This window comes from Castor canadensis, chromosome 4 (genome assembly GCF_047511655.1).
Source record: "Castor canadensis chromosome 4, mCasCan1.hap1v2, whole genome shotgun sequence".
In the NCBI taxonomy this organism is placed as follows: Eukaryota; Metazoa; Chordata; class Mammalia; order Rodentia; family Castoridae; genus Castor; species Castor canadensis.
Window position 1 is genome coordinate 61035702 of NC_133389.1, and position 24095 is coordinate 61059796.

General features: G+C 42.6%; 1 protein-coding gene and 1 long non-coding RNA gene across 2 annotated transcripts in view; one reads left to right on the top strand and one right to left on the bottom strand.

Annotated features, from left to right (window-relative positions):
* The window catches only part of Lama1 (laminin subunit alpha 1), a 178735-nt gene extending 177073 nt beyond the window's left edge, over positions 1-1662 (bottom strand). The window contains exon 1 of the mRNA XM_074070313.1: positions 1484-1662. Within this exon, the coding sequence (XP_073926414.1) occupies positions 1484-1556 (73 nt within the window). The 5' untranslated portion in view covers positions 1557-1662. The remainder of the gene's footprint in view (positions 1-1483) is intronic.
* The window catches only part of LOC141422520 (uncharacterized), a 53193-nt gene extending 29645 nt beyond the window's left edge, over positions 1-23548 (top strand). The window contains exon 4 of the long non-coding RNA XR_012447129.1: positions 20848-23548. This is a non-coding gene — a long non-coding RNA (uncharacterized lncRNA). The remainder of the gene's footprint in view (positions 1-20847) is intronic.
* Positions 23549-24095: the final 547 nt, after the last annotated feature.

Consider the following 24095-nt stretch of genomic DNA (forward strand, 5'->3'; position numbering starts at 1 on the left):
TGTGAAAGATTCAAAGGCTGCTGCCCTGAGTGGTTTTCCGCAGCATCTCAAAGCAGGAAAGCCCCCGTGGTCCACTCTCTCCAAACATCATTCATAAAAGCCCAGGCCAAGTGCCGAGGCTTGGGGGCCCGGAAAACCCTCAGGACATCTCCTGAGGCTAAGACTTTCAATTTCTTGGAACAATAAACTGAGTGTGAGAAACCGGGATTTGGTCACTTCAGCAACCTGACAGACTGAGCTCCTAGAGTCAAAGGCTTCTCTCCCAAAGGCTGACTGCTTTCTTTCCCTGATCACTATGTAAATTCCCCTTTTGCTGGCCCAGCTCTGCACTGAGCTATTCAAAACTGCATTTCCAACTCGGTCCAGCGCTTTCATCATGAATGCCTGAATGAATGGGATGGTCGCGTTTCTGCACACTTCACAGCTCCGCACAAAATCCAAACAACATTTTTTTTCCCACGGGAGCATTTCGGATTCCCGCCTACTACTTTTGACCTGTACTTTCTAAAAATGAAATTCGTGTTCGTGGGAGTATGCCCGATGTCACGTGTGGCATACATTAAGTTGTTCTCCAAAGATATTTGTGACCGCCTCGCCAACAAGAAGCTGGGGAGACAACTTTGTGGGTGGCGTGGGGACTGGGACTGTCCACAGCAAGGGGAAAAAGACCCTCCTCTCTGTTGGCATGGCCAGAAACTGAAAATTACCTCTCGGTTTCTGTTCTTAAACCTAGAGAGGAGAGCCACTGTCCCCGTGGGGACAGAGCACGCGAAGTGCTCCTTTCCCGCCGCTTCCCCTGACCCACCCACCCACGGTTAAAACATGGGTGGGGAATAAGTCGCTTTGGTCTCTTCGGAGACTGCACAAAGAGCATATCTGTGCCTGAGAGGCTGTGTTTGGGTCCCCGCCGACCTCGACAGTAGCTGGCGAGGGGCGCGCTTCCCACCACGGTCTCCCAGCTAGCCCACCCGAGGGGCCCCAAGAAGCCCGCCTTTCCCGGCCGCGACGATCGCGCTTTCCACCACGGGACAATGAAGGCGACTTCGGAGAACTCCTTTTCCATTCATTCCCCGCCCCGGGCCAGCAGCCAGGTCAGCAGCCAGGCCACCTAGGCCCACTGCAGCAGGGGAAATGAACGCCAGGGACGGCGCAGTAGGGTCAGAGTCTCCCCGCCACCCCAGCACCGCTCGCTTCGAGGGTGCTCCTGCGTCGCCAGATTCCGGTAAAAATGGGTGACCCCGGGGGAGCCAAAGGAAGTTAAAGCCGAAGGCAGCAAAGAGCGGCCAGTGGTGGCGGCCGGGGCCAGCGGGCGCCGGGGCAGACGCTCCCCTGGGGCCGCGCGGGGACCCACGTGTCCAGGGTGAAGCAGGATGCGCGCACCACTCAGCAACCCCTCAGCGCCCTGCTTTGTCCCGTGGCCGCCCCTTCACGTCCGCCCGCGCTCCCGCCCGCCGGGAATGGGGTTCCGGGACGGGGGACTCACCTCTCTGGTGGCAGTGCACAGCCACCCAGAGCAGCGAGGCCAGGAGCGCGCCCACCGCGCCGCCGCCGCGCATCTTGCCGCCGCCGCTCGGTGCGCACCGGGAGGACGCTCGGGACGCGGGCTTGCTCGCTTGCTTGCTCGCTCCAGCAGGGCGCGGGTCTGCGCTCCCTTGCGTGCAGTCGCCTCGAGCGCGCTGGCCCCTCGGACACACCCCCGGCGACCTCCACCGCGGCCCGCCCCTCCCCGCCCCGCCCCGCCCCGTCGGCCGCCGAGACCCCTCCCCCAGGGGGGACGCCGGCTCTGCCCCGGGGACCCGCCGCGCGTGGCCGCGCTGGTACAGTCGGCTGGGGCCCCGCGCTGCCACCTCGCGATCCTGAGCCCCGCGGGGCGGCGAGCTGGCTGGCTGCCACTGCCAGGGTCCCAGTTGGAGTGTGCGGAAAAACCCGCTGGGGAGCGGAGCCCTGCTGCTGAGTCTCCAAAGTCCCCTGGATTCCCAGAAAGTGTCCGCCCTGTTGACCCTGACTTCCCGCGGCGCTCTACACCCAGGCCACGAGCCCCGCGCCAGACTGGCCCCACGCGCCCCAGCACAGACCTGGCCGAGCCCGCTGCCACCCGGGCTCGCGGGACCGCGGTCCTGGCTGCTTGCAGCAAAGGAGGTGGCGTTTGTTCTGAAAATGAGTTATAACTTGTTTTCCACTTTGCCTGTGGAGGCCAAAAGAGTCGCTAGGATTTTATTAACTACGACAGAAAGGTTTCAATGTTTTTTGTTCTTCTTTGGTCCTTGATAAAGAATTTTTATTTTTTTCTAGCAAAAGTATTCGTTGCCTTTTGCAGTTCCCACAGTTTTTACTCTATAAACATGCAAGATAATAAGCCTCTTATCCTAAGCTATTTTGTCTTTTTTTTTTGCATGATAGGGAAATAATTTTATCTCAGTTGTGTGAATCAATATGACAGCTCCAACAATTTCAGTTTTTCTAAGCACACATCCCTAAACACTTGCTCAGTAAAATTCGCTTAGTGATTCTTAACTATTAATTAAATAAAAGATTCAGTACAAGGTTTCAGCATTCACGTATTAAGATATAGAATTATGTGTTTCTGCTCTGAAATAACTGTGCATGCACCCACACTTACACATTAGCTACAAGTATCTTAAGCATCTCTTAGTGTACTCATATACATTACATCATGTGACTTTCACAATTCTGTATGTTGGGCAGATGTTCCTCTTCTTCAGTGACCTCAGGGGCTTAAGGTCCCAGTGTTAGCAAATGTCCAGTCCGGAACTCAGCCCAGATCTGATTTCTAATCAGAAGTCCTCCACCACGCTGAAATCATGGAGGGGATGAGATCAAAGGCAAAAAGGAGGAATTGAAAAGAGTTCAGTTCCCCCATGACCCAGGTTTTCAGAAATCAGTTAGACTTGTCTTTGAACCACAGTCAGGGAAGACAAGCTTGTCATTTCAAGGGCAACTGGCAGTCAGCACATTTGGGGAGAAAATAGGAAGCACCCAAAGTGACAAGTTAAAATTTATCACCGTTCAAAATAAAGCAGAAAGATTTCAGCAAAACGAGAATTTCAGAAGTCAAGATTATGAACAAATTGGAAAACGTGGGTGAAAATGTCACAGTTCTATGTGTTATCAAACCTTACAGTACAAATGTTTCCATTCTTTAGCATGTTTGGAAAATATCTCCATTACCTACAATGCCAGGGGAGTGGGCTAGCCTGTTCATAATGAAAAGAGTAGAATAAGGTTTATGATTCGTGAGGACACAGAAGTCCAGCTCACATGGGCTGAAAATGGCTAGCTTGCTCTAGACACTGCCTCTCTTCTTCTCAGCGTCTGAAAGTCAGGTGTGACTTTGCCTTTAGCTCCACCACCACAGCTAGGGAACAGTCCTGGAGGGTGGGAAAGGAGATGAAAGGAAGGTGCTAAATTTGTGAAAAAGAGCCGCCTTCTGTCTGGACTGCATTACAGCTGAAAGAAATGAAATGCCAACTAAGTTTTGTGTTTTGGAGTCCCTTGTAAAGGCCACCTAGCCTTATCTACCATATACCATACTTTAATGACCAGCTCTCCCTGTGCAAGTAACAAAAGTAAAACAAAGATTCTCTAGCAGATGATTTACTTAAAATTAAAAACAGAAATGTATTAATTAAATAATGAAGTAACTACTCTACAAGATTCAGTTTCAAAAGAAAATGCACATCGAAGCTGAATTTTATCCAAGCCTGAGTTGAATGCTTCTTTCTCATTCATACTGAATTTCTTCCCTTTAAATTAATTTTGATTCCTATATTAGGTCCTCATTTCACTATTTCTTTATCTGGGTGTCCATGGCTTTTCTTTGCCTCACACATTTTGTTTTATGTTGTTTTGAAATCCTTCAAAATCCCATTGTTACCATTTATTTGTAGAGTGCAGAGCTGCACAAGTACAAATAAGATTAGTATTTGGAGGCCTCTGTCCTGCCTGCCCCACAACTGCCTTACCCAATGAGGACCCTTTTCACCATTGCATTCAGGCCTTGCCTTTGACAAACTCTCTTAGAGAATGGTCCCTAAAGGTATTTCTGAGCTTCTCCATTGTACTGGACATCAATGGGTTGGTCTAACCACACATCCACATACTTTCTGACAATTGCCTTAACATGGCTCTGTGGTCAGCAGAAGAATACCCAATTTGTACAACAAGAATCTACTACCACACCCTACTCCCACCCAGGCCACCACCCTCTCTAGCTTGGACAATCAGTCATTAACTGGGCTTTTGTTTAAGACAAGATTACTAAACGTCAGTACCATCTTGGTTTTTCAACTCTTCCTATGTCCAAATGCCAGTGAACTTTCCTCTTTGTTTAGCTATCTCAGGTTGGGTTTTACTTAACTAACTCAGGTTGGGTTTGCGTCAATTGAAGTTGGATCCTAATACACCTTTTATTGATATTAACATATCTACCTTCTATTAATTATCATGAAGAATGTTGGACCATCTGCTTTCTGATGTTTAATTCTCTCTTACTGGGTTTACAGTATTTCATATTTACATATCTGAGTTTCCAGTACATAATGTAAAAAAAAAATTAGAATGTAACAAGAATTTCACACAAGAAAAAATATGGTAAACCGGGCACCAGTGGCTCATGCCTGTTATCTTAGTTACTCAGGAGGATAGTGGTTCAAATCCAGCCTGGGCAAATAGTTCCACACGAGATCCTATCTCGAAAAAACCCTCCATAAAAAAGGGCTGGTGGAGTGGCTCAAGGTGTAGGCCCTGAGTTCAAGCCCCAGTACCACACACACAAAAAAAAAAAGGTAAAAACTTTCAGGAATCAGCCTGCCTATCACAAATACCAGCTCCCACATACACTTGATTGATTGGTCTTTAAAAAATTATTTCATTTCTTGACTTCAGTTTCCTCACCTCTAACATGGGAATAAAAACAAGACCAAAAAGTGAGAGAGGAAGGCCATAATGAACATAAATTTCTTAGCATAATTCCCAGTATCAAGTAAGCATTCAGTAGTTGCTTTCCTCCATTGTGTGCTCAACATCACCAAGACTGGGAAGCAAGGTGGGGCACGGCCGTGAGACAACTGTGGGACGCAAGACCGTGGGACTCGAGACCGAGGGACGCGAGACCGAGACCGAAGGACGAAAGACTGTGGGACGCGGCACTAATACAGGTCGGCAGATTGGGCAGCACAGAGTTTTGAAAGGCATTTGGACGCGTGCAAGGATACAAACTATCCAATCTGCCTCTTTGTTTATGCCTGGAGAGAGGGAAACTGAGAAACAGCATTTCCTCCAAAGCCAAGCAATGCACAGAGGTTGCAGTAAAATATCTGCTAGCTGTATTAAAAACTAAAATGATTTTTTAAGAAAAAATTTTGGCATAGAATTGGTCATTAGGGAAGTTGGCGAGTATGTTTTTCTTTTATAGAGGAAGAGGAAGCCAAATTGGAGGAGGTAGAAGACAGCTGTTCATAGGGACATGAAAACAGCATTTGTCCCCTGGACTCTGCAGGACATCCCTGCCTGCTGGGTGTCTGGAACAATAAAATCCTTCAACAGGAAAGTTAGACTGGGAAATCAAAGCTTTCAATGGGAGCAGTACATGATAAATTTGTACCTGAACACCAATTATCTGAAATGTCAAGGTATACATTCATGAAGATACCTCATCGTTGCTTGTCATGTGTCATTTTGATCTGCTGTGCTTTTGGAGAAGATGCACATTATCAGGACATTATGCTACTTTATTAAGTTCTCCATTAATTCCTGATGGATGTAAATATTCTAGGGTATTCTCCACTTCTGGTTCTTTGAGAGCTTTTTGCCACTTTTGCGCTAACCCTTATGTCAAGAGGCAAACCTAGAGTGAAATAACCTACAAACCTGGCATTGGTCCAATGGCAAAGACAATATTCAAATGTTAGAAGGCACTGCTAAGGATTTATTGGCTGAATAGACAGCATTCTTTTATCAAAATGATTTTAAAGAATACAGAAGTATTTAATCTTGAGAAGCAGCATGGGATACTGGAATGTCACACAACAGAGCAAAATTGTATCTCTAAAATGTATTTGTTTGATTTTTAGAAAGGTCATTTGTCTTCTCTGAGCTTCAGTGTCCCTCTTCTGTAAAATGTGAATAACATCTCTTCCTAGAAAGTAGTAGCTACTACCTCTAATGACAGAAATAGTAACAGCTGTCATATATTGAATCTTAAAATAGTACTTTACATCCATTGTCTCATTTATTCTGCTTAAACCACTAACTCCATGCATCCCAGGACTGATCATGGTGATTGAATATGGTTAGAGAATCATGCTGACCTGTGCCACTTCACTGCCTGCTCACAGTCATTAAGCAGACCTCTAGAATTGCCTGGCACTCTACCTGTTCTAAAGGGTTCACTTTCCCACAGAGCAAGCACATTCTTTCAGAGCCCAGTTGCATCTCTGTGTTGTCCAAACCTTCTTTCTCCACCTTTGGATTCCTAGTTATCCCTTCCCACCCAAACCAAACATCTCCTCCCATAGGCACCCTTCTGATTCCTCCAGAACTCAGGGACCACTTGCTCCTCTGTGCCACCAACATACTTTGTTATGCAATCTCTGTTGTAACAATACTGTTGTGACTGTCCTGTTGATTTCATTAGCATATGTTCCCCATTACAAAGGAACTCACACTCCTTGTTTTGCTGTCATCACTTCCTGAGTGTCTGAAACTTGACAATAATATTATTGGTTGTAGTTGTGTGTTGCTATGTTTCAGGCCATGTTACATAAATTATCTCCAAATGCTATAAAAAATCCCAAGGGCAGATGTAATGTAACCTACAAAGTATAAAGAGTTCTGCGTTACAGTGAACACTGACTCTGGCCACTTTAAACAAAAGCAAGTCTGTGTCAAGGAGATAGGGTTCATGGAATCCACAGGAACCTGGAGGATAAGGCTTAGAAAACACACAGGAACCAAAAGATTTACAGATGCTAAGCGACAGAATCCACAGCCAAGGTCACCAGCTAAAAACAGAATGGCTGAAGCAGACAGCAGTGGTGGGAGCTGTCTGACCTTCAGATGTTCCTGGCATCTTTGTTTCACTTGCTCAAGGTTCAAAGCTTGGGGAACCAGTCACCAATTGGCTGAGCTCACATGGTGAGCATAAGGTGGGTGTAAGAGAAGCATGAACCCCTCCTCTTCATAGGAGGAATGGGAGGTGAGAAAGAGAGAAGTGAGGCTTTACATGATGGGGAATTCTCTCCAGAGAGCAGAGAGCTAGTAGGAGGAGAGTGATGCTGGAAAAAACCAAAATAGTGCCCATCTTCTATTCAAGGTCAGGTAGAGCTTGGCGAAGGAGTGAAACTAACTCTAATCACTGGAGGGTAGGAATGCTGTTGGTGCTCTCTATCTGCCAGTCTCAGATCAGCATGTTCCAACAGCCACAGATGTCAGTGCACTGAGTAGTTAGGCAGATGTTTGCACCTGTACTGAACAGGTACAAATGGTTTTTCTTGTTGTGATTCCCTAAATTCAGTATGGTAACTGTGTACATGGTATTTGCACTGTATTAGGCATTATAAGTCATCCAGAGATGATTTTAAGGACATGGGAGACTGAGTGGCAGTTCCAGGCAAAAACTGAGCCATTCTTTGTGAGGGACTTGGGCATGGTGGACATTGGTATCCACAGGTGGTGGTGGCGGTCCTGGAACTGACCTACTGTGGATACCAGGAATAACTGTAATTTGGAAAGGTGAAATCTAAACGGGAATAGCAAGAGCAAGGACACAGAGGTACCACTGGAAGTGAGACTGTCTGGGACACAAATCGACTGGCCAAATCCTAAGGACTGGACCAAGCAGACCCATACTGAGGCATCCATCAGGCCTTTTCCTGAGGGCTGTGGAGTTTCTCCCCTTCCCCAAAATGCTCAGCTTGGCTGAAACACACACACCTACTCACCTAAGTAAGTTCTTACGTAAGTACTCCAAGTAGCAACTGATCAGAGCCAATTAGAACAGATCATGAACCCAGAGGTGAGGGAAGAATTTTGACCCCTAAGAAGAAGTCTAGACTCTTCACCAAATGGCTGTGTCAGGCCCAGTTTCCCCGATAGCCACCGGGAGAAGTCCAACATGTGGCCATGCCTGCCCAGCCCCCTGGGGTTTCTTCAGGTCTCATCATGAAGCATTCTCAGGGCACAAAGCTGCTTCCTACCTCTTCTTTGCTCCTTTCTTCTTTGTTGTCAGGATTTGCAATTCCAGTACAGCATCAGCAGTTTAATTTTTGCCTCAGAATCTGTTGGGGGAGATGCTGGACTAAGAAAAGACCCTTGTGAATAGAGCAAGGACTGACAAGTGGAAAATAGGTTTAGATACTACAATGATGCTACCAGTGTGGGAAGAAACCCCAGGTGAGGAATTTGAGCTTAAAGCAGAGTCACTGCAAAAGGATGATAAATTCTAAAGCAGAGAAACAAAATGGAAAATCTGTCTGCAGCATTGGAGCAGACAGAGTGGAATCAAAAGAAGTCAAAGGTGGGTTATTGTTCCATTAATGTGGGACGTGGCGGGAGGATTAAGAGATGAGTGACAGCAGGAATGAAGACAGAATGATGCTATCTTACACTGGTCACTAATTGGGTACAGATGATAAAGGAAATTGAGGATTTACATTTTTCTTCCTGAGAATGGAAAAAATTAGATAGGAAGGTGAGCGGACGGGAGAGAAAATCATGAGCTCAGCTTGATTGTTGTGATTTAGATTTTCCCAGATAGCCAGGTGGCCATGTTAGAACAACAGCTGGAAATTCAAGACAGATGGCGATTGAGGCCAGAGCAAGAGTTCATTCTTCCCTGCGTGCTCATGAAGGGAGGCTGCGGCAAGGCACTCTGCTCTGGAATGTGGTAGAAGCTTTCATTAAAGGGCTCCTGGTATGAAGGTGAGAGCTGGATCAGGAAACTCAGAAGGAAGGAGAAAGGACAGAGGAGGAAAGAATGGTCAGGCTCAGAACATCAGAGAACCCAGAGAGGATGATTGACATGTATTTGAGCATTTACGATGCCAGTTGCTGCAGCCCTCATGTGCAAGGTAGATGTTATCCTCATGTTATGGGTAAAACCATAGAGACTTGAAGAGGTTAACTAACTTGCTCAAGTTGCACAGCTAAAAGTGCTGGGCATGGCGATGCATGCCTGTAACCCCAGCATCAGAAGGAGGAGGCAGGAGGATTGCAAGTTTGAGGACAGCTGGGTTACATAGTGAGATCCTTTCTCAAAAAAAAAAAAAAAGCAAAAGTTGTATCAGTGTCATAGTCTATCTTATATTGCTATAACAGAAAACACGAGGTGGGGTAATTTATAAAGGGAAGGTTTATTTGGGCTCATGGTGCTAGCTGGAAGTTGGGGAGCACCGTATCTGTTCATGGAAGAACACAGAGAGCAGACAAAATACACAGGGTGCCCTCGCTTCCTAACAACCCAATCTTTCAAGAATGAACCTCTCCCATGAGAAAGACATCAACCCTTCTTAGTGAACTAATTAGTCACCTCTTCATGGTGCCACCTCTCACCACCACCACAATGACAATCAAGTTTTTCCATTGAGTTTTGGAAAGGGTAAGCCATATTCAAACCATGGCACTCAGTTGTCAGTTTTTGCTATGTCACAAAGCGCCCCAAATGTAGTGACGACAGTAACACTTGTTATTTTCCCTTAAGTTGAGTCTGTGAGTTGGTGGTTGGACAGGTTCAGCTGCGTGATTTTCTGACGCCTTCCTGGGTTCATTCACCTGTCTGCAGTCAACTGCAGGGTAAGGCGGTAGGTGATTTGGGGGGACCCACAATTGGGATGCCTGGAGCTAAAACACAATAGCCCACCAGAACCAAAAGGAGCTAACAGACTGAGAAGTAGACATGAAATTATTAGAATTAAGACAAAATATCCAAAATAACAAGAATGAGAATAAATCTGCAATGCGTGGTAGAAAGCAGTTGTGCTCTCTGGAGGGCCCCCAAGCTAGGAAGCTCTGTCTGTGTTAGGCTGGGGAGGTTCTTTTTCTCCTACTCCAGGGGTTCCCCATGCCTGGCCTGAGACAAAGCCCAAGCAATTCAAGGAGTAGAATGAGCTTTTCTAGGGGCAGGAGAGAGCTTTAAGAAAGAAGTGACTGGAGTCACCTTATCTCTGACCACTTGCCCAGGGCTCGGATGGAGACCATTTTAAAAGCTACACTTATCATTATGATTCTGTGCTAAGTTTAGCTTTTATGTCTTCTGACAACTAAAGCTAAAATGAAAAAGTGCTAATGGCTACATAGTTTTCCTTTTCTAATAAAAAGAAAGCATCTATCTGCAGCATTTAAGTGTAGATAAATTCAAGAATGAATTTATTATCTCAATTACTGGCAGAATGGGCAATATTTTAGATACAGTTTCCAAGACCCAGCACTATTCAGTTCGATTCTCAGAGTCACCTTCTAAGCCCAGGGCAAAGCTACATGTTTACTAGCTCAGGGAGGGCACTCATGAAGGGAAGAGGCAGATAATGAGGCCAGGCTTGTTTGTTTTCTGATTACTTACATTCCTAAGGTTTTTAGGGCTAAAGAATCTCAGAGAAGGCCCTGATCATTGTTCTGTTAGGTTATCTCTCTTAAATGGCAGCTGTTCTGATGAGTGTCTACCAGATATCAGCTCACTTATGCCTAAACTCTTTAACAAGTACCACTAAAGCATCAGGAGTGGCAGAAGAGAAGTTACGCATAGCTCTGTAACTCACCCTTTAAAAGCCACAGTACGAAAATCTAGATAGAAACCAGGGAACATCTGAGGCCCATTGTAATGAGAACCATTGGTATCAGGCAGACTTCTTCAATTTCAGCACAGACATCAGAGAAGGAAGCAAAGCATATGGACTGGGGGAAAAATAAACACTTCAGGAGCAAAGCAGCATGTCTTTCCTCTCTGAGAGTCAGGCCAAGAAAGTCCTTTCTTCAAGGCCAGAAGGGCAAGTCACATAGCCAAGGATGAAAATAAAATAACCCATATGGAAAGGAGGGAAGGGGAAGTTTAAGGAAGGTCACACACCACATGTGCTGGTAGCAATGTCACAACTTCGTCTACTCTTGTGAGTTGGCGCCCTTGGTGCTAGAGGATTTGTTTGGTATGCAGCCTGCAATTGAATATTGCATTAATATTTCTCATTAACCTTCCACTCAGTTCTGGTTATCAGCAATGGTTCAATAGGTAATTATAAGTCATAAAAAGTTGGATTTTAATTATGAAATTATAATATAGCATTAATTTTAATAAGGGCATTTGTGTTCTCCAAAGTCTGAATAGGTATGGCCATGAGCAGAAGACACAATGCTGGTGCAACCCATTTTCCTTTTTTTTTTTTTTTAAATTGTACTGGGGTTTGAATTCAGGGCCTCACACTTGCTAGCTAGGCAGCTGCACTACCGTTTGAACCATACCCTCAGACTATGCCCCCCCTTGCCACCTACCTTCTTGGTAACAAACTCTCATTTAATCCAAGTTCAGATGGACTGTACTTGAGGGAAGGCGGAGTGCTTTCCCACCCAGGGAGAAATTCTGGATGGACTGAAGTTGGTCAGGTGATTCCATTCCATTGGCCCAGGACTGGCTTAGATACAGACTCTGGACCCAATTTTTTTTTTTTTTGTAATCAGCATTATTGAGGTTTATCTTATAAAACAGAAAACTGAGCAATTTTAAGTGTCTGATTTGATAAGTTTGACAAAGGTTATTTAACCAACCCACATTCATGATAACAAGCTTTTTCCTCAAACATTTTAATGTTTTATATATATTTGAAGTCAGTACCCCCACACCTTCTGGAAACCACTGCCCTGCTTTTATTCATCATCATCAATTATTCTCACATATAATCGGCCATCTGTAACCATGCACTCAAACATCCATAGATTGAAAATATTTGTGAAAAACAAATTTGTCTGCTGAACATGTACAGGACATTTTTTTCTGGCCATTATTACCCAAACACACAGTAAAGCAACTATTTACGTCTAATTTGTACTTTGTGAGGTATTATAAGTCATCTAGAGCTGATTTAAAGTATTTGGGAGTATGTTTGTAGGTCATATGCAAATATTCTTAACATTCTACACAAGGAACTTGAGGATCCATGGAGTGGATCAGTTGTGCATCAGCTTTTACTCTATTTATCAAGGTAATCACATAAATCTTCTTTTTAAAGTCTTCCAATGTGTTAAACTGATCTTAGATTCCTTGGAGAAACTCCAGTTACTCATGATGCATTATTCATCTAATGTATTGCTGTATTCAATCTGCTGACATTTTCTAAGGGATATCACTTGGAAGTGTTCATTTATTACAATGTATTTTTATGGTTGTGGTAGCAGGGTACTGCTGAATTGTAATACCCTGGAAGCCTTTGTGTTAAAAAGATGCTCTTATTTCTCATTTAAATGTTTGGTCTAATTCACCAGTGAAGTCATATGAGCAGTTTTCCCAGTGAGAAGGTTTTACACTTTAAGTTTCATTATTAGTGCAGAGTAATGGAGGTTATCTATTTCTTCCATAGGGATGCCTTGTAGGGAATTTGTTCACTTGATTTAAAAGTTCTGAATTTTTCTCATAAAAGTGTTTCACATTAGTTTTCTTATTATCATGTTAACATTGGTAGTTTCTCCACGAATATGGCCTCTTCTCATTTGTGGTAGTAATACTTTATTTTCTCTCTCGGTTTTCCGATCAGTCTGCCTAAAGGTTTTACAAGTTCATTGCTGTTTTCAGGGAAACTGCCTTGGGTCTCATTGATTTTTCTCTACTGTTTCACTGCTTTCTCTCGCACTGATTTCTGCTTTGATAATATTCTCATTCTCTGCTTACCTTGGTTTAATTTGTTTTTCTTTTCTAGTTTCCTTAGGCAGACAGCTAGGTTATTAATTCTCAAGAGTGTTCTTTTCTGGCATAATCTTTTAGCAATAAATTTCAACTTAAGCACTGTTTACAAGTAGCCCACATGTTCTGATCTGTTTTGATTTAGTTTTTGTCCTTGAGCTATTTAGAAGTGTGTCATTTAATTTCCAAATACTTGGTTATTTTCTAGATTTCTGTTGTTAATTTTGAGTTTAGTTCCATTGCATTCAGAGAACATATTTTGTATGACTTCAATTCTTTTAAAATTACTGAGACTCGTTTATGTTCCATGATGCAGCCTAATTTGGTGAAAGCCGTGTGTGCTCCTAAGAGAACATGTGTTCTGTTATCGAGCAGGATATTTAGTAATTAGCAATTAGATCAAATTGTTGATAGTGGTCACATCTCTCATCTTGACTCACTATTCTTGGTAGTTATGAAAAGGGAGCATTGGCATGTCTGACTGGAGTGAAGATTTTTCAAACTTCCTTTCAGTTTAGTCATGTTTTCTTTCAGATACATTGAAACTCATTATTAGGAAAATAGACATAGTCCTAAATAGGTGTTCTGTCCTCTTAATGAACGGACCGCTTTATTATCTTGAAATGTCTCACTTTATCCCTGCTCATATTTCTTATTCTGAAATCCACATTGTTTAATATGAATATAGATGCTACTGCTTTCTATTGGATTCATATTTACATGGCATATCTTATTTGATCCATTTATACAGCCACGTTTGCGTGTTTACCAATAGTTTCTCACAGACAGTGCACAGTTGAACCTAACTTGATTATTCCATCTAATGACCTCTGCCTTTTATTTGGAGTATTTGTATAATGTACAAATGATGTAATTACCAACATAGATGAACTGAATCCTTTCACCTTCCTGCTTCTTTTCTATTTGTCCAATCAATTCTTTGTTCCTCTTTTTCTGACCTCTCTTGGATTAAAAAATAGTTTATTGTTCCATTTTATCTCTAACATTGGCTTAAGTTATTGCTCTAAGATTTACAATACAAAAATCTTTCCTATATACATATCATAAACCTCAAATACATGTTTGTTTTTTGCTTTAAACAAATATCTTTTAAATAAATTTTAAAACAAAGTATTTTATTTTACTCAGAATTTTTCTGTATTTGGTGTTACAATTTTTGTTGCACAAATCTAAATTTTCATCTAGTTTAATTTTTTTCCTCTGGGAGAATTTCTTTCTTATTGGCATATACTGAATTATACATAGCTAAGGGGCTTCATCATGGTATTCTCTGCCTGCATAGCGAGCACGTTCATCATATCACACCTCTGTTTCTGTCTTTTTGTTTTGCTTCCCCTTAACTTCTACAATAAGAGAAAATATGTGACACTTGTTTCTGTGGGAGTGGCTTACTTCTCTTAACATGTTCATCTTGCCTGGAGAGTTTCGTTTACCACATCTTGTCTTGCAGATTTCCTGGTGATAAATTTTCTCAGCTTGTGTTTTCTGGTAAATTTGTTCATTTTTACTATTGAAAGATGATTTCCTTGGGAATAGCATTCTATCCCAAGACTGTCAGCTGTTTTATCTCAATACTTTAAGGATGTTTTCTATTGTCTTCTGATTTGAATATTTTCCATAATTGAATATTTTCTATAATTTTTTGTTCCTCTGTGTGTAATATATCTTACTTTTCTTCTTGCTTTTAAAATTTTCTTTATTGTTGGTTTAGAAAAGTTCATTATGATGTATCTTGATGTGCTTTTCTTTTTTATAAATTTGTGTGGTGCTCATTGAGAGTCTTAGATTTGTGTATAATTTTCATCTGATTGGAAAAATTAGAGTCATTATTTCTTCAAATATTTATATATTCTCCCTAAATTTGTTTTTCTTCTAGGTCTCAAATGACGTGTGCTGCACAGCTTGATGTTATCTTGGAGGTTACTGATACTCTGTCTGTGACCTTCAGTCCTTTTCTCTCAGTTCTTACTTGTGTAAAGTTTCTGTAGCTCTGCCTGTAAGTTAATTGAGCTTTTCTACTGCACTATTTAATCTTCTTAAAATCAATTCCAAGTATACTATGGGTTTTAGATAAAGCAGTTTTCATTGCTAGAAATTCCTCTTGGGTCTTTTTATGTCTTTCATTTATCTTTTCATCACATTCATTCCCCCTCCACTTTTTTGAATACATGAATCATTTTTTTATATATCCTTGCTGCTTTGTCACTTCTGAATCTATTTCTATTGATTGATTCTGTTATAAGTCATGTTTTCCTTTTTGTTTGCATGCCTGGTGTTTTTCTAACACAATCATTGGGTGTTTTATTTTCTTCTGTGCCAGGTTTTGTTCTTTTTCTTCTGATAGTGCTTTGGTTTGTTCTGGCATGCAGTTGAGTTACTCTGGATGAGTTTGACCTGTCAAAATTTGCTTCAAAGTTTTGAATGGTAGTTCCATTGGTAAGAGGCCTTGACCTGGGTTTCCTAAGTTTTAGAAAAGCAGCTGGTGTCTTCTGTCCAGCTTTTAGATCATATGGTGTGAGAATGTGATGCGTAGAACTGTGTAACTATCCTGCAACACAGAGTAGAAGCTGGCACACTGAAAATGGAAAATAGAAATAGCTATCTTTCACTTCTTGGAGTATGTTTCTTTTTTATTTTTGGTGACACTGGGGTTTGAACTTGGGTCCTCACACTTGCTGGGTAGAGCTCCAGCACACACAATGGAGTTTTATTCAACCACAAAGAAGAATGAAACTATGTGGTTTGATGGTAAATGGGTTGGAATTGAAGGATGTGATATTAAGTAAAATAAGCCAGGTTCAGAAAGACAATGTGATGGAGCGAGATCCAAAAGATAATTGTATACACAAAAACAAGCATGACCACACACACACATTTATATGTAGAATATGTTTGTAATAGTGCACTCAAGGGAGGAGGGAGAGGAAAAGAGAATGACAGAGCATCAGCAATCTCGAAGCACATTGCATCTGTGCAGTAGAAGACGTAATGAGATGTACTGAAATGGGGTGGGAGGTAAAGGGGTAAGGGAGAGTAATGGAAGGGGTTGAAGGGACCGAAGTGAAGTATAGATTGAGAAATCCCTTTGGACTTTGGAATTAAAAATGAAGGACAGGACTGTACAATAGATACAGTGTGAGTGGGGGTACTCGTGGGAGGGGGGAGGGTGAATGGAAGAGATTAAGGTGAGGGTATATGATTGATGGGCTTCATACACTTATATGAAATAGAACAAAGAAACCTCTTGCAATTGCTTTAAGTGGGGTGGGGAAGGGGTTGTGGGGAGGAGATGGTGGGGGTAATCTAACCAATGTACAATATAAGCCCATTTGGAATTGTCACAATAAGTCTCCCTGTACAACAAATATATTCTAACAAAAATGAAAAAAATGTGCATATTTAAATGAATGAATAAAATGAAGCAGAAAGCATGACCTTCCCTACTAATAAGGTCAAACTCATAATATGTTTTCACTTCAGATTCTGACATTATTATCAAATACAGCATTTATGTAGGCAAAGGAAGAGATAGATAGTTTTACACATATAGAGATGTAGTCAGAGTCAGATGTGCATTTCCTACTGGTGTTATTATCTGTTTCAATTAATGGAAAAATCCTAAAGACATCCTCTGCTTTTTTGAAACAAGTATAAAAACAATTTTATTTTGGAAGTCATTACTGTATGCTATTGTTTTCCAAATTAGGTTATGGACTAGAATATAATGAATTCCTTTTCAAAAAATCTTGATTCTTTTTTTGGAAAAAAGAATCTGCTTGAAGAAAGCATGAGTGTTGGTCCTTGCTTGTCTCAAGAATCTAATGCTGACAATGCGCCTTCTTTCCTATTACGTGCAACTGGTCAAAACTTGTCTACAGATGGGCTTAGATACTGTGGAAAGTGTAACAGAAAAATTGCTAGAGTCCTAAGTTCAGTGGAACGATTTCCCAACACCCGAGGACAAAGAGAAAGAGTTAGTAACCCAGGAAGGCTTGGAGTGAGGTACAGGAAGCCCTGGTGATGGCAGAAAGCTGGTATTTTGGCAGTGATACCAACAGAACACAGGAAGTAAGTGACCATGAAAAATCAACTCTGACCCAGATAATTGAAATGCAAGGGACAAGACCATCTTCTCACATTTGGCGGAGAGAAGACAAAACCTTTGAGAACAGTATACTCTCCAACAATCCAACCCTCTAAGGCGAACTCAGTCTCAAAAGCCTAGAACTGTTTGCCTTTGAAAAATGGACATGAGAGGTTTGGTCTGGCCTGTATGGTTTTGAGTATGGATTACAAAGACTTCTGACCTGGCCACTGTCCTCTCAGCTCCCACCTTAGTTATAATCTCACACTGCCCCACTCTTGATTGGAAAAAATGAAGGTGCCCAGCCAGCTGGACACAGGTCAAGTACGTGATCAGTCATGTCAGCGAAAATACTTCACAGTTTTCTTTAACCCCCTGTGATCCACAGTTTTCCCACATTGTCTCATTTATACCACACAATGATGCCACGTGGTGTTAGTGTCTCTGTTTTACAGATAAGACCCCTTCAGAGAGTAAGTTATTGTATTAGTGTTTTTCTTCTTGCTGGGCTACAAGTGATTACAAATCTAGTAGCTGAAAATAATATTCAGTTATTAACTCAAGTTCTGTAGGTCCTAAGTCTGAATATGGTTCTCCAGTTAGGGGCTCAAAGGCTGAAACTGAGGTGTCAGCCAGGCTGGGCGCCTACCTAGAAACTAGGGGGAAGCTGCTTTCAGATTCACTCAGCTCATTGGCAGAATTCAGTGCCATGGGCTGTAGGATGAAGGTCCCCTTTCCATGCTGGATGCTGGGTAAAGGTCACTTTCAGCTCTTAGAAGCCACTCTCTCTGGTCCTCCTCTTGGAGGATGGATGCCACCCAGTCCATCTTCAAATCAAACACAGTGCACCTTTCTTACCAGTTGCATCTTCTGACTTCCCTCAGGGCCAACCTGAGGAAGCTCTCTATGTTTAAAGAGTTCACATGCATGCTTGCTATTATATTATTATTGCTATTTTGTTTATTTGAGACAAGGTTTCACTATGTAGCCCTGGGTGGCTTTGAGCTCGCAATCCTCCTGCCTTGACCTCCCAAGTACTGGGATTATATGTTTGTGCCACTATGCTTGGCTGGGTTTATATGATTAAATTGGACCAGTCAGCTAATTTTTCTTTGGCCATGAAACATAGCATAATCCCAGGTGATACTTCATCATATTCTATCTTTACCCACAAGAGCTAGTGTGCCTGACTCTTTTTTAATTTAATTTTTTATTTTCAATTATCATACCACAATTGTACATCTTCATGGGGTAATGTGAGATATTTCAATAGTACTGATTAAATCAGTTACTAGCATTTCTATCTCACTTGGAATAACACCAAACTTCACAGGCCTATAGCCTTCCACCCGATTACCCTCACTTCAGTCACAGTTTGGGGATCCTCAAAGCTGCCCTCATGTTGTGACCAGCTAGCTGCAATTTTGGGGTCCTCATGGATTCCCTCAGGTTTGCTAATTCATGAGAACAACTCACAGAACTCCCAAGAGCTCTACGCTTGTAATTGCCGTTTTAGTATAACAAAAAGGCACAAGTTAGAACTAGCCAAGGAAAGAGATGCATGGACTGTGGTCTGGAAGGGTTCCCAGGGCCAAGCTTCCCTCATCCTCAGGGATGCATTACCCCTCTTCCACCGAGCATAGAGGTGTGTGACCGTTTGGACAGAGTACATGTGCTCCTTGATGTAGGTCAGGTTTACATCTAATAAGTCCACCATAAACTGAAAATAGCATAAGCTGACAATGCATCTAACGCACATAAACTAACCAACCATCCTGGCTTAGCCACGTGGCACACGGCAGAGTGCCAGTTGCTTCCCTCATGATTGTGTGGCTGTCTGGGATACTCACTTGCAGCCACTGCCCAGCAAGCACCAGGAGAGTATCAGGTCACATGTCACTAGTATGGGAAGAGAGCAAAACTTGAAATTTAAAGCCTGGTTTCTATGAATGTGTATTGTTTTCACACCATCACAAAGTTGACCATTGGTACGCAGAACCACCGTAAGTTGGAAAGCACCAGGGAAGCTACCCTGAGCTACCCTTGGCATCCAGATGTGTCTCCTCATGAATCATTACCCATGTGGTTCAGTCTCCCCAAAGGTCAGGCTGATGTCATGCAGCTCAAAGATCCAACCTCCTGATCACATGGTTGGTCTTCCTGACGTGGCCAACCCACATCCCAAGTCATGTGTCCAGCATGAGGTATCAAGAGGCCCACCATCAATCACCTTGTTAGCATAAGCTATCAGGTGTGGCCCCATGGCCTACCAAGAAGGACTAGCAAAGAAAGTTCAGTCACTGAAAATTCCAAGGGTCTAGAAGTTACCTCCCAGGGACTGGGGGAAAAGATTAGCTAAATTCCGTACTACACATATGGTAAGATGCTGAAAAATATCACATTCTGAAGATAAATCAAGAATATGGCTGATTTGTGGTCCATTTTGCCAATGATTTTGCCTCAACAATATCCAAGATGTGTTACTGCTTTGCTGATACTTCACTGACTTTGCGGGCTGATAGAGCGGCTTAAACGGTAAGAGTACCTGCCCAGCAAGTGTGAGGCCATGAGTTAAAACCCCAGTGCTGCCAAAAAAAAAAAGGATTGACTTTAAAAATGTCTTCACAAGTTGCCAATTCTTTACCAATTATATTTGAAATATCACTCAGAACTTTTAATATATATATACATATTGTTTAAAATGTATCAAGCTTTTGTACATATATATATATATACACAAAATATACAATACACATTATGTATCAACAGACGAATACAAATATCACTGGAGATTTTAAATATTAAATTGTTATTAAATTGAATATTAAGCTGTTATCCTGGCAAATAATTTCAGATACATCTTTTATTTCCTTAGAATGACTTTCTGGATGTGGGATGCTTGTGTTAGAAGCCGCACTGTGACGTGGCAGTTACTCAAATAATTAAACAGAATTATAAATGATCTAGTAATTCCAATTCAAGATATATACCCCAAAGAATTGAAAGTAAGATATTTGTACACCAACATTCATAGCAGCATTATTCAGAATAGCCAAAGATGAAAATGACCCAAAGGTCCATTGATGGGTGAATGGATAAACAAATTGTGGTAATATACATCTGATGGAATATTAGTCACCCTTGAAAAGGAGGAAGTTCTGATACATACTACAGTATGGCTGAACTTTGAAGACAAGTGAGTGCTGAAGGCCCAGCAGCAGAAATCTTGCATGATTCTGCTCATATGAGGTCCTAGACTTGTCCATTTCATAGAGACAGAAAGTAGAATGCTGCTTCCAGGAGCTGGGGGCAGGGGAGAATGGGGACTTGTTTAACCAGTGCAGAGTTTCTACTCGAGATTACAAAAATGTTCTGAACATGGCACTTGGAGATGGTCACACGATAATGTGAACATTCTTTTTTGTAGTAAAAGTAATAGTAAAGTTCATTAGGGAAGGAATCTAGTATAACAGGATAAAAATGGGGGGAAATGAGGAAAAGGGGAAAAATTTCTCAATGCAGTTCTGCATTTCCCATGCAGAAAATGGGAGAAAAAGGAGCTGGTCTTGCTTTTCTATAATAGCCTCCTGAGAGTACTAACTGGCTTTACAGGAACTTCCTTAATCCTTGCCAAAGGCAGTGCCTCCAATTGACCTAAGAATCATATCCAAACCACAGCATCATAGAAAACCCTCACTTCTCATTCCATCCTGTGAACCCATGTCCACCTTTGTAAAGCAGTTATGGTCATGGGAAAGCAGAGCGCATGCCAGAGACCTGGTGTCAAGCCAGGAAGGAGCCAGAAAGAAATGTCCTTACTCCTCAACTCTCTCTCTTGCAGGTGACTCTGAAGTCTGAATCCTTGAGATGCAAGCCAGACAGGGAGCTGGGTGAAGCATTCCCAGGGATCAGCCTCCTTCAGCATGGAGCCCATGGGGACCAAGTGGAGAACACTCAACTCGATAGACAATAAGACTGGATTAATTCACATATTTAACTGCTACGTGCTACTTTCCCTTATACCATTACATATAGCAAGAAAGCCATCTGAGCGATCCATTGGAGCATAGAAGTGTATGGTTTCCAGTACAGTAGGCGTTACTGACATTTTGATGTTTGTTGATGTCTGTGTACCAGCAGAAAGAACCAGCACACAGAGGATCACTACATACTTACACTTCCCATTTCTAAAGCTGAGTTTTGGCTAAAGAGTCAAGCACTTGGTCAGAGAGTTGGAGGTTGTCACGCAAAATACTGACCTAGTTACTTGGCCACCTGAAATGAAGTTTTTTTTCCATTGCCATTAGGCAATGGAAGCAGTTTTATTTATTAATATCCAAGAGTGACCTTTAATCAAAGAGCTGTTTTAGTGTCAGGTGAGGGAAACAGATGATTAAACCATGAAGGAGTGAGATTGCTGCATTAAGAACTGTCTTTGAGGGCATTTAGTCTTGCGTTAGAAAAGAAGCCATGTGAGGACTCCCCCTCCATCACTTCCTAGGATTTAATTAAATTAGTGCAGCTGATTACTAAATTGGTACCTTGCAAGGGAGCAAGTCATGAAGCAGGGGGCAAGAAAAGGAGGAGGGAGTTCGAACGCCAGAGGTGCTGACATGTAGCTCTCGAGGGATCTCCAAGGAGCTCAAAGGGATCCTTTGCTGGCCAGGGTCCAAAGAGCCAGTTCTGAGCCCAACCTTGGGACTCTTCCTCCATGTTTCCAGAGTGTTATAAATTACAGTATAGTTGGCTTGGTCTGAAAGTGAGGGGACGTGTGTGTGTGTGTGTGTGTGTGTGTGTGTGTGTGTGTGTGTTAGAGAGAGAGAAAGAGAGAAAGAACCGGAGAGAGAGAGAGAATGATTTTAGTGGCGAGGCCCTTAAGTCTGTACTATGCAGACTTCCCCTCATTTCTAGACAGGGAGACCATCTGCCTGTCCTGAACCCATCAGCCTTAGCAAGGGTGATTCCTCCAACTTCCACAGATGCTGGCTTCCTTCGCTTTTGATAAAGGCCCCAGCAAAGCAAACCAAAGCCCTGCTTTAGGATAAGCAGACAGGCTTTATTGAGACTACTGCCAGGAGCTTGGCTCAGTTCTTACTTCAAGAGGAGGGGCCCTTGGGGCAGGGAGGCCAGAGCAGGGCTTCGTGGTGCTGCTGACTCTTTGAACCACCTTCTGGGAAAAGGTGGTCCAACTCTCTTGTGCACTACTGCCTTCAAACTCTTCCCATCATTTAAAATTAATGATCAGAGCCAGGCATGGTGGCACACACTTGGGAGGCAGAGGCAGCAGGAGGATCACGAGTTTGTGGCCAGCTTGGACTACACAGTGAGACCTTGTCTCAAATCAAATCAAATCAAGTCAACTATCACATATATTTATTACCTTTGACTGATGGAAAAGGTGACCATTTTGGAGAACTCACTCCCAGTACCAAAACTACGTAACCGCTGGGGTGACTGTAGGGAAACAGTGGAGGCTGGAGGGTGTCATCTGAAGGCTGGGATTGGAGTGAACAGGGACAAGGCAGGTGTGGTGTGTGGATCCAAGCCAGGAAGGGATGCAGGTAGCTGAAGGAGCTGGAAATGCAGCTGTGCACGGAGGCAAAGACGTTGGCCTTCCTCATGGCTGTCATGTTTGTCTCCCCCTCTCCTTCCTTCAGACACCAGCTGGAATTTCATGGCTGCACAGAGCATTGGGAAACTCTGGTTCTGGCTTCTCGGACTAGATTATCTGAGGTATTCTCATGATAGAACAGTAAGATGGACCCAGTTAAGTACAGGTCTCGATTACTCAAGCTCAAATCTCAGCCCTGCCACTGGCTGTTACAACTTGCCAAAGTCTTTCATATCTCTGAGCTGCAGTTCTTTTGTTTATAAAATGAGCTTTTCTGGGGGGTGATATTGGGGGTTTTGAACTCAGGACCTTGCTCTTGCTAGGCAGATGCTCTGCCACATAAGCCATGACCCCAGTCTTTTTTTTTTTTTTTGCTTTAGTTATACTTTTGGATAGGGTCTTGCCTTTTGCCCGGACCCATCTCAGACCACATTCCTCCTACTTATGCCTTCCATGTAGTAGGGATTACAGACTCCCCATCATGCTCAGCCTGTTTGTTAAGTTGGGGCCTTGCTAACTTTTTGCCCTGACTGACCTCCAACAGTGATCCTTTAGATCTCTGTCTCTTGAGTAGCTGGGATTACAGGTGTGAGCCACCCAGCCAATAATGTCTGTATTGAAAGTTGTTGCCATTATATGTAATGTAAATAAGTACTTAATATATAGTAAATAATCAGAAAATTGTTTTTATTATTACCTCTTTGTTATGGTATCTATACCTGTGCCTGTTCACCTGTATCTGTACCTTTAACTGTATCCACAAGAATCAATATTATGGAGTAAATCTGTTATTTGCTCAACAGATTTAGTGAGTTATAATTCGTATAAATTAAATTCATTTATTTTAAATACACAGTTCAATGACTTAGTAAATTCAAGTTATGCAACCATACGCACAATCGAATGTCAAAACATTTCCATCATCCCAAAAGGAAACTTTGTGGTCATATGCATTTCAATCTAGTCAATTATTTTGCACAAAATTCAAATGAACCTACCTTGGGTATGATAGTCAGCTTTCTGTTACTCTGATAAATACCCCAGGTAATCACCTTATAAATATAAAAGACTTATTTTGGCTCACAGTTTTGGAAGTTCAGTTCCTGGCTGATTGGCCCCTGGGGTTGGGGACACTGTGACAAGGCAGCATGTCATGCAGGCAGCATAAAGTGGAATGAAGCCATTCACCTTGTGGCAGCCAGGAAACCCAACAGCAAAAGGAAGAGATTGGGGTCCAACCCCACTGGTGGCAAGCCATAACCCCAAACCTTTCTCTAGGCCACTTCTTAAGGTGTCCATCACCTCCCAAGAGTGGCAGAGGCTGGGGACCAAGCCTTCAGCACATTGGCCTTTGGGGACATTCCAGATCAAAACTACAGCAGTAGGAATTACTCCAGCCCTTTGCAAATCTCTTCCAAGTAAAGATACAAAATAATTAAGGTTAGGTTTTACCAAATCAGCCTTGGATTTTATTTTTG